This window comes from Ostrea edulis, chromosome 3 (genome assembly GCF_947568905.1).
Source record: "Ostrea edulis chromosome 3, xbOstEdul1.1, whole genome shotgun sequence".
NCBI classification, from domain to species: domain Eukaryota; kingdom Metazoa; phylum Mollusca; class Bivalvia; order Ostreida; family Ostreidae; genus Ostrea; species Ostrea edulis.
Window position 1 is genome coordinate 7973370 of NC_079166.1, and position 11664 is coordinate 7985033.

The following is an 11664-nucleotide window of genomic DNA, read 5'->3' on the forward strand; positions in this document are numbered from 1 at the left end:
ATAGAAAAAAGTGGTAGAGTGAGAGAGTTGTGCCATGCCAGTAATAGAGAGACACAGCAGTGCATAGATAGGGCTGTATAGAGGGAATGTAGCGGATTATGAGATCATAAGACTCGTATACAGAGATCACTGTCGGTCAGTACAATGAAAAGATAAGAAAGAGACCGAGCTGTACCGGGAAAGTTCAATACAGATAAAAGAAGAAACGAGCTGTGTAGAGAGAGAAAGTATTCTTCCAAGAGAAAAGAGACTTAGAAGGGTTTGGAGACTAGCATTTAGAGCGAGTAAAGAGTTTGAGGGGTGAAACTGGACAGCGAGTGTTGTGTAGATATTGATGTACAGAGTGATGTGTGGAAAGGGGCTATTTAGAGAAATGCGGACCTTTCAATAAAGGGTTGGATAGAGGGAGATCTGTAAAGAGATGGAGATGTACAGAGAGAAAGGAATGTAAATTAGAGACGGGTTGTACAGAGAAAGAACGAACTGAATTGACAGGGATGTACAAAGAAAGAAAGCAGCACAGAGAAAACTGTACAAAGCTTTAAAGAGAGAGAGTGTGTGCGTGTATAGACGAGTTGTGTAGAGCTGTGGGGTGAGGGTTTTGCATAAACAGTCCTAGAGAGATGAGACTACAGAGGGAATACAAAAGGACAATAGAATAGAGACAGCTGGTCAGAAACAAATCACAACAGAGATTGAACTGAAAAAAGAACATTTCCAGAAGAGAGGTAGAAAGATCTAGCGAGGCAGTATAAGTTCTCTGTTTACCGACCGCTACATCTATAAGCAATATAAAATAGAGAGTTGGGCAAACACAGAGCCCTACCGGAGGTGGGATCAGGTGCCTAGGAGGAGTAATCATCCCATGTCGACCGGTCACACCCGCCGTGAGCCCTATATATTGATTAGGTAAACGGGAGTTATCCGTAGTCGAAATCAGTGTACCAAGAACGGCCTAACAATCGGTATGAAACACGTCAGGCAGCATTTGACCCAATGATAGGCAGTATTGGCAAACTAAATCGTTGCAACGACCATAGAATTTGCGAAAAACTGACTTCAAACGAGGCTGTTGGAACCTCTGCACCATCAACTTGTTTGTCAGTAACCTGCTTTGATTTAAAAACCGACCATAAGCAGAACAAGCTCTTGCGTATCGAGTCAGTTGAGCTGTAAACGCCATATGCAAGTGATAATGGAATATTGCTACATAAATATGGGAAGTTGACGATGGAGAAGCTGAAATAACCCCGTTTGTCATAAAGTTGAATTGTTACTTTGCCGTTAATATCTACTTTCAATAAAAGAAGCAGTGGACGACTCTATAGTGTCTATTATTTCGAGTTCACTGGGATATATCAAATAGACATAATGAAGGTGATTATTGTTAAAAGATGATAAGTCGTCGATATATCGAAATGCCGAATTGTAGGCCACAACAAGAGATTTTGTCATCTCACGGAGCACAATTCATGCCCATAGGAATTCCAACAGACTGTTGGAAGACCTGATCACCAAAGACCACAAACATATTGTCAATGAGGAACTCCAGCATATTCTTTTATTCAGAGTATTCGTGCATGGAATCAGAGTGGCGTTTAACAAAGTAATTTTTTGGATAACTGATCACTAGATAGGATTATTTGCATTTTTCATTTTCGTTAAAGAAGCTAATGTCAATGATGTCAAAAAGTCTAGTCTCTGATTTATCGTGATGAATGGTCGTGTAAAGTGTTAAAAAGTCATACGTTTTGATGTTGTTGATTTGTGAAAAGTTTGGTGATTTCAAGTTTACCAAAAGTTCTTCAGAATTTTTTTTAGAATCCACAATTGATTTACACCACTTCTGGCATACGTGGTCTTGAAATTCTCTAGATGATTATTTTTAAATTTCGAGAAAATTTCAATAAATATCAGGTGAATTTCTTCATATTACGAAACAAGATTGAGAAAATACGATGACAAACCTCAAAATTTCCAAATAATGAACTGCATTTTTTTTAAATATAATTTAAATTATATTTAGATTACATTTTGTGTTATGGATCAAACTCCATAACATGCACGTATATATCATGATTGTGAGCGAGCGGAAAACAGCGAGCATGCGAAATAGTGTTAGAATGAAATGAAAAGTTCATTTTTATAGCCCTCATGCATAGTTCTTATCCTTGGACGAATTTGGCTCCACTTTTTTTGGCTATATTTAGCTCTAAAACTTCATAGTTATTTCGGATTTCAAACATTTCGGTTGAGCATCACTGAAGAGACATTATTTGTCGAAATGCGCATCTGGTGCATCAAAATTGGCACCGTACAAGGTGCCGTATAAGTTTTACATAGCAATAAAAAATCGCATGTAATAATATATTAATATATGAAATATATTTACTGGCTGATGTTTTGATGGGGGAAAGGAAGCATGATATGAGACAAACAGGCTCCACATCGAACATGGTCATTTTTTTTTTTACGATCGATCAAGTAAGCTAAAATACTCTGTGATGATTAATATTAAAAAATTAAAATACATTATGTGTAGAATCTCAAAATAACTAAGAACGGAAGCAAATTAATTTCATTGTAGAGTAATCATAACAACAACAAAAACCCAACAAACAAAAAACGACACATTCTTTTATTTATATAAAATTCATACAAAAAAGAATCTACTAAGTGGAATGCATGTAAAACTATGATAATTACAGATCTGCATTAAAGAGTTTCAGTACTTGATTTCATTTATAACACACCGAATGGTCGTCTTCGAATACACATGCCCTGAAATGAAATTACGATAAAGTATTTGCAGTTTAGGAATTGCAACTAAAATGTGAAACCTTAACATAGTATACTCCCAAATAATGTACGTTACTTATTTTAGTGGAATTAAAATTTCACCGTGCTATAGTAGTAAAGTAGCTCTGCTAATATATGGTTGAGTTAATATATAGAAATCTATATTTCACCAAGGGCTAAGTCATGATAACTAAAACAACGTGCATCGGAGCGGACATCGTCACATTTTGAACATGCTCGATTGAGGACAGATACAGTAATTGTTTTACATAGTAAGTCTTGTAAACTTGTCAGTTAAAATCTTCCTAGGCATGCAGTTGACTGTTTCTATAATCAAATTAGGTTCTTTTACAATATCGAATTCAAGAAATGTACATTTGATTGCGGTATCCCAATGAAAGGTGACGATAACGAACCCCTGGACAAACCAGAGGTGGGATCAGGTGCCTAGGAGGAGTACGCATAAAGATTATGGAAATACACACGAGGATTTACCTACGTTTTGATGCTGTACATGAATTATTCTTGTTTAAATTTATGTTGATGCGTAAATAAAGTTCTTTTTCCGAACTGATAATCAATAGATTAATCATTTACACTATGAAAGGTGAAGATAACGAACGGTGATCAATCTCCTATAAGCACTACAAAATAGAGAGTTGGGGAAAACACGGACCCCTGGATATACCAGAGGCGGAAACGTAACGAACAATTTTATTCCTTCCTGAGGGTGTATGAAATTGGTAGTTCACGTTCATCAAAACATGAAGAGAAATTTGTACTCACTTGCTCAGACATATTTATATCTAGCACGAAATCCTTTCGCGCTACTTCCTGAGAAAGTTCTGAAGAGAATCAACATTTCTCGTCCAGTAGAGGTAAATGTACGTTTTGGTCTCTGGTAACAACAGAACCTGCAAAATAAATAAGAGTTTAATTCCACATTACCTTTTTGGTTTACTATCAAAGGAATAACCATGCCTATTCTACATCACATTCTACACCACTACAGACATTTGAAACAGACTTATTAAAACAAATACAGAAACGGCGAAATTTCAAGACTCTATCATTTTTTTATGCGAAGCCAGTGTCTACTTTGTAATTATTTCTAGCCATGACGTATTAAGGTCGATGCTAAGGTATATGCGGATTGTAATTTCAGAAGAAGAATATGTTCCAGTGAGGAATTCGTGAATAAGAGGCAAGATATTCCATCAGTAATGCAAGGTGAAGATAACGAACAGTGATCAATCTCATAACTCCTATAAGCAATGCAAAATAGATAGTTGGGCAAACACGGACCCCTGGACACACCAGAGATGGGATCAGGTGCCTAGGAGGAGTAAGCATCCCCTGTTGACCGGTCACACCCACCGTGAACCCTATGTATTGATCAGGTAAATGGAGTTAGCCGTAGTCAAAGTCTGTGTGCCAAGAACTGCTTAATAATCGGTATGAAACACGTCAGACAGCATTTGACCCAATGCGAGGTTGTACTGACGAACAAGATCGTTATAACGACCACAGAATTTGAGAAATGCTGACTTCAATCGAGACTGTTGAAACCCCTGTACCATCAACTTGTTTGTCAGTAGCTTACTTCGATTTAAAAACTGACTATACGCAGAACAAGTTCTTGCATATCGAATCAGTTGAGATATATAAACACCATGTACAGGTGATAATGGAATATTGCTACATAAATGTGGGAAGTTGACAATCGAGAAGTTGAAATCATCCGGTTTGTCATACAGTGGAGTTTCCACAAAATTGCACAGAAGTACATTGCTTTTTAAATCATGACTGTACCCTCGCGGTAGGTCAGTGGTACAACGTTCGCATCGTAACCGAGAAGTTGTAAATTCGAGCCCCGTTCGTGTCATGGCCGCGTCAAACCTAACACGTAAATATAGGTTGTGGTTGCTCCATCACCAAACACTCGACATCTAGAACTTAGAATCACCAGGATCTTAAAAACGAAAGCCCGAGTCACGACATACATCGTCACGTTAGAGAACCCTTACTGGTACGAACCTAAGAATTGGTATAAATCTGCACGGTGCTTTACCCACAACCGGTGGAGTCCCTGTATGAGTGAACAATTCTCCACGGGACGTACAATGAACAAACGACCATCGCAATAATCATATCTACATTTACACTTTATTTGCACAAGGCTACATCTACCGTAGTCTACATTTACCAAAGGTTTGAAGAATACTCCTAGATGACAAATATATAATCATCAGACAGGCTGAAATGGTAGATTTTGGTTGGTTGTTAAAAGCACATATTGATTGATTTAATGATTGTATATGTATATTGTCTAACGCCCAACTCGAGATTTTTTCACTCATATACATATACTTCATATTGCCGGTGAAGGAGGGAGGAATCATTATCGTGCCACACCTGCTGTGACACCGGACCTCGGTTTCTGCGGTCTCATCGAAAAGACCGCCCCATTTAGTCGCCGCTTACGAAAAGCAAGGGGTACTAAGGACATATTCTAACCCGGATCCCCACGGGATTATTAGATTTTGGTTAAAATGGATAAGTATAACATTTTCAAAGGACGTTTATCTTTTTATTACACTTATTTTGTACTTTTAATATTACAGTAATATCATTATAGGGGTATATATTATTATTATCATTATCCTCCTCCTCCTCCTCCTCCTCATCATCATATTAATCAAAATCATGTTATATGAAAAAGTGAATAAAATATGCTTTATAATCATATACCTTGGTCCTGTTGCAGAGAGACTTTTGTAGCGGACTTCAACAAAATCTAAACATGGTGAATGGCATCTAATTTTGAAACTCCCAGAAAAGTACAGTTTGACACGTTTTCCAATCGGTGCCTGTCAATGAAATACTAAAGTGAAATATCAAGAACATAACATTTATATATTTTATTGTAATTGCGATTTTTATTCAGTCTTTTTGCCGTCAGGAACTACAGCGTATATTATATTTTTATCCGCGTATGAAACCAAATATAATGTACCAAGTTGTATACGCATGTCATCTTCATACGTAATCACATATTGTACTTCTACCTCAAGGGACCTACAAATATAGTCTTTTAAATCGAATTCGAACCTTTTTACCCCATTTTCTAAACTGTACATCCCGATAAGTACGTCGTGAATTTCAGCTGATAAAAATAACTAACCCCATTTCCATGATCATTTACAAGCACATCTCTAAGTCGGGAGAAAGATTGCAACACTGATTTATCATTTCAACTTGTCTGGTCTAATCTTTTCATTTCAAAGAAATTGTAATCAGTGAACCTCTGTGCTGTGAGTTTAATTAAGCTTTAGATGGTTGACATGTAATGTTCAGCCTGACTTGGTATAATAATCCATATATAAAATGTTATATTTCAGGTCTATAAATAAAGTCACGGTTGTATGTTTAAATCCTCAATACCGGGACAAATGAATTACCTTAATTTTCCATGTGCATTCTGCTGTCCTGGTATATTTACAGAGAGGGTACCCGGGTGATTGCAAGGAACGATAAGACGCGATCGCACTTCTGTACCGTGCCCCACAAGAGCTACATGCTGAAATAAAAGAAATATTGCTTCTATATTTCGCTTTCCGACTTCACTATTATACATGAAATGATATACATAATCTTAAAGTTGCGCCATTAAACTAGTTATTTTAAATTATGAAACTGTGAAGCTGTTGCAGAACTTACATGGCCTGGAGAAGCTCAGTATGGTGCAATACCTCCCGATCCAACCATCTGGACATTTACATCTTTTACAGTTCTTGGGATCTCTGTATCCGTCGTTTCTGCACTTTGACCAGGTCAATCCCCCAGAGCATTTTCCTGAATATTCATATGGCATTAATGATACACAATGAATATTCATATGGCATTAACGATAAACAATGAATATTCATATGGCATTAGCGATAAACAATGCACTTCGTTTGTATAAAATTATAGAATTATGAAGTAATTTTCTTTACAAATATTATAGAATTATTATGTAGAAAATTATAGAATTATGAAGTAATTTTCTTTACAAATATATCTTTCTGTAATAAACGGCATAAAATGTGCACGCATTAAGTCACATGCTATATTCAGGAATTGTCCTTTCTGGTTGTATACATTCAGGACTAAGCCGTATAAGTCAATATTTTGAAAACTTCAAGCATTAGCCAGCAATAACTTATGAAGACACTTATTAATGGTAGGAGATATACCCTGGCAGTAGTGGTAGTTGGCGGCTTTAATGTCGTAAAACGACAAAGCGGTCCTCTGTCCCATCGTCCTCTCCAAATTTGGTTGCTTTGCAGTAATTGTTTTCAAGCCTCTTGTTTTGGCAAAGGCCTATCGGATATGAGTGTTTAATCAATATATAGAAACCTTTTATGACAAATGAGAGTAAAATATTTTTTCATAATTTGTTATTGTTTCTACACCAGATAGATAAACCTCTTAAAAATCATTTGTTTTATAATATAAACTTCATACCGTGTCCCGGTAGTGCATAATCGATCCATAGTCGTATTTTGTTCCATATGTTGCGGAGGGCTTGATGAGGAAATTGTGTACTTTTCCATCTATTATATTCTTCGTCATTATTGTTACGTAGTTATTTCTATCAGGCCTACTTTGCTCATGATAGAAACCAATAGCATGCCCTATTTCGTGAGCAGCAATTCCTACCTAAAGATCAACATATAATCACCGTTGAATACTTTGTAGATCGTCATGGGAAATTCCTGTTACATCAATAACTTCTGAGAAAACATGTTTTATGGCCATTTTAAAATCATATATATAAAACACTAAATCCACCACTCAACAATTTACAAATACCGTGTTGGATCCATCAAGTGGATATGTAACTCATATTCAAGGTTGGATTAAATTTCAAAACATCAACTTTCTTTTGATCATCGAGACTCCTTGATGCATCAATATATCTACTTATGTAATATGTGTTCCAAGACAATAAGCTCGTTACAGTAAAATTACCATCCAACAACCGTATCCCAAGTTGATTGTGTTTCCTGTCTTTATTCTTCCTACATGAGCCCAGCATCTGCAGAATGAGGTTAGGGCATGATAGAGGGTTTTTTGTACATTTCGTTAACATTTTGAATTAAGATAATATATATCTACGATTTATCTGACAATGACATACCTGCATACGATAGAGAATATACTATTTAGTGGAAAAACTGAGGTAGATAATTTTACAAAATAAAACACGGATTGCAACAAAACGTGCTGCGTAATCCCACGGGACTTATTATCGTAAGAATTCAAAATAAATCACATAACTTTATTTATCATTAACCTTATTCCATTTCCCATAATAATGTTCATTTAGAGTTTCCATATTGCTTTATTATTCTTTCCGTACTTACAATCTGTATAAGGTTTTTTCTATTAAGACAGAAGAATACATCATAAGATGTACTCATGTCGTGTACTAGTCAGGTAGGAGATAACTGAGTGCGAGTTAAGAATATTTGCCAATATTTTTTTTGGGGGGGGGGGGGGGGACTAGAGGGCACCTTGCATTTGTCTTTAACAATGTGGTAGCTTTGTATAGCATCTTACAAAGATGAAATTACCCCTTTTCTATTTATTATTTCAAGGTAAAAGATTCATATCAATAACTATGCTCAATAGTCAAACTATATTCTCAGAGAGTTAGGAGCGTCTGATGAGAGTCGACTACCCCAGATACTTTATATTATTGTTGCACAAATTCATGAAATGTTGAAGAAAATACAACAGCATGCCTTGATTGAGATCTTCTTAAGCTTAACATATTTGAATTAAACATATTAAAATGTAATGAAACTACATTTGGAATATGAAAGTATATACCCTCTATATTTCCCGGTAAAAGTGATTCCTGGTGGGGAAAATGTTATTCTTTCACTAAATCTTAAGCACGTTTCTTGCTGCCAAATTCGTATTGCCTTTTTCACAACTGCCTCTAAGTAAAAGACAAAAATAGAAATATAAGCAGATATTATCCATGCATGTATGCAAGTAGATATATTTGAGAAATGGACTGCACTTTTGAGCTGTTTATGGTCAATATAAATGGATTTGGATTTGACGCAAATTCTGTGAATCGCGGCTATCCGCATGCGGGGCGACGCTCAAACCTCTCGACCACCGCGGCGGTATATATCTATACGAACTGTGTCTTACTTTACCATAGATCTTCATCAGTGAAAAAAAGGTGAATGGGATTAAAACAGCATACGTATAAATAATTATAGCAATTAAGACAAGGGCAAGAAAAAATACTTATAAGACGTATTTTCATAGCAAATGTGGGGTCATTCCATGCATGCTGATTTTAAATTCGAAGTACTCCGTCTAAAGATCTAGGGCTATCCACAAATGCAACTGATCAATATGGGATCATTACTTCTCCTATGCATCTAGTTACACCTCATATGTGTTCAGGGATCCGCGTTTGCCCTACTCTCGGTTTTATATTCTATAGAGCATTTATGAAATGGATTAATGTTCGTTATCTTCACCGAACGAGTGAACGTTTTTAATCTGAATCAGCGGTATATGGACTTGAGGCAACAATCTGATGTTGACCGGCCAATTATATCTGCTGTAATTTTTATTAATGTTCAATGATAAGAATAACTGATTTGTACCCTATTGGAAATATTCTTACTGTTTGTTGAATTATCGATCCGATATTTGATGGGCATTGTCCATTTCCTTGAGCTTTCTACCTTACGTTTCGCCATATCATCTGTCAACTGAATAAAGATAACAAAAAAAGAGAAGCTTTTTCCTCTCGTATCAAAAATATTTATAGATTAATGGTCACACTTAATCTCTTTTCATTTTCTTAAATACTGGGAAATCATTCAAATCCACGGGGACTAAATTTCTTGGATTGTCAAGATATAATTTCGTTGATATGGAGTTTTAACATTGAAGAACAATAAAATATTTTATTTGTATTGGTACCCTTTTAATAGACAATAAAAAAAGTCCCCACGACATCCAATTCTTCCTATGAATTTAAGAGTTGTCTCCATACAATTAAGCATTGATTTGAACATTTTATTGTCATCGTTTTATTTGGTACATTATTATCAGTACTAGTATTTTTCTAGTTGTTTGTGACGAACATATTATTTCACATGAACGGTTTCTAAGGTTACTAGTATTTGTCGGTTATATTGCTTTACTCACAGATCTGTCCGTAACATTGGAGTCAAGGTTACTAGTATTTGTCGGTTATATTGCTTTACTTACAGATCTGTCCGTAACATTGAAGTCGAGGTTACTAGTATTTGTCGGTTATATTGCTTTATCCACAGATCTGTCCGTAACATTGGAGTCAAGGTTACTAGTATTTGTCGGTTATAATGCTTTACTTACAGATCTGTCCGTAACATTGGAGTCAAGGTTACTAGTATTTGTCGGTTATAATGCTTTACTTACAGATCTGTTCGTAACATTGGAGTCAAGGTTACTAGTATTTGTCGGTTATATTGCTTTACTTACAGATCTGTCCGTAACATTGGAGTCGAGGTTACTAGTATTTGTCGGTTATATTGCTTTACTCACAGATCTGTCCGTAACATTGGAGTCAAGGTTACTAGTATTTGTCGGTTATATTGCTTTACTCACAGATCTGTCCGTAACATTGGAGTCGAGGTTACTAATATTTGTCGGTTATATTGCTTTACTCACAGATCTGTCCGTAACATTGGAGTCGAGGTTTAGATATTGTGGATTCCGTTTGTAAAACTCGACAAGTTCTGCGGCTGATTCTTTATCTAGTTTGATGTCTCCCTCAATCATATCCTCATCTTCAAAGCTTCGTTTCGTTGACTTTCAAAACAGTTTTATGAACAATACATATCATGGTCATTAATTTTGTTTGCTCAATCGTGTACTTTGTTATGTTTGAATACTGTTTTTCGTCAATTTAGCATTTAACAATGTATAAAATATTTAAATTAGATGTTATTGTTGTATTTGAACACGCAGAGTAGTCAATACAAACACAGAAACATACCTCTGCTAATTTTGGGTTTGCTTTCATTATCATATCATTCAGTTGGGACAAAGAATTCTCTAAAGAATCGTCAACAGCGTCTTCATTTCCAAAGTCATCTTCAATACTTTCACTCCTCTCCTCTGTTCGACTTTCACTACTTTCAGAGTCTTTTCCAGAGTCATCTTCAGATCCCTTGTCTTGTTCACCATCATCATCATCATCATTTCTTTCATCGTCGTCATTTTCTTTTTCTGTACTTCCGGAAGAGTTGATATCATTACCTTCGATGTCCATTCCAGGGTCCATATTTTTTTCTTCTCCTAAGTTTAAAGAGATTTCCTCTATGTCGGACTCAAAACCATCTGATTCCTCAAACTGCCCAACTTCCTTTTGTAGTAGTAAGCGTTTAAGAGCAGCTTCTCCATTTTCATTGTCGTCCAATGTATTTACTCTTCCAGCAAACAAAACTGCTACTAATATTGCAATTCTCAACATCTCGGTAATTTGTTGTAATTTCACGAAACGTCGTCTCTTAAATACACCCAAAGACGGAAACGTTTCCAAAAGTTGACAAATATTTTCTTGGCAATACATAGAAATGAAATGCAAACATGGCATGGGCTTTTCCCCAAAATAACCATATTTGTAGAAATAACGAACATTTAGAAAGAAAAGAAAAGAAAAATTTGGGGTTTTCTTAAATCCGTAACTCAATACAAACACGAACATCTATCCCGGATTTATCTCACGCTTCATCGTCTACTTTATGGTAACAGCGTACTGGTAAGTACCAACAAACACCATACAGACGTATTAGAAAT

At 35.9% G+C, this 11664-nt stretch overlaps 1 protein-coding gene across 1 annotated transcript; it reads right to left on the reverse strand.

The window, feature by feature from the left end:
• Positions 1 to 2624: 2624 nt before the first annotated feature.
• LOC125675965 (zinc metalloproteinase nas-36-like) lies at positions 2625 to 11364 on the reverse strand. The gene is made up of 12 exons (XM_048913825.2): positions 10862 to 11364; positions 10534 to 10674; positions 9500 to 9587; positions 8680 to 8791; positions 7816 to 7882; positions 7309 to 7503; positions 7038 to 7164; positions 6520 to 6654; positions 6261 to 6379; positions 5551 to 5669; positions 3586 to 3713; positions 2625 to 2781 (listed from the first exon to the last, which is right to left on the reverse strand). Exons 1-11 carry the CDS (start codon positions 11336 to 11338, stop codon positions 3590 to 3592), a joined length of 1704 nt encoding a protein of 567 aa, XP_048769782.2. The 5' UTR covers positions 11339 to 11364; the 3' UTR covers positions 2625 to 2781; positions 3586 to 3589.
• Between the last annotated feature and the right edge of the window lie 300 nt (positions 11365 to 11664).

Coding starts and splice junctions, on each gene's coding strand:
- LOC125675965 (XM_048913825.2), bottom strand. CDS start 11,338: ATGTTGAGAATTGCAATATTAGTAGCAGTTTTGTTTGCTGGAAGAGTA. Junction 6,380..6,519: donor ACTGAGCTTCTCCAGGCCAT/GTAAGTTCTGCA, acceptor CTTTTATTTCAG/CATGTAGCTCTTGTGGGGCA. Junction 5,670..6,260: donor AATGCACATGGAAAATTAAG/GTAATTCATTTG, acceptor TTTCATTGACAG/GCACCGATTGGAAAACGTGT.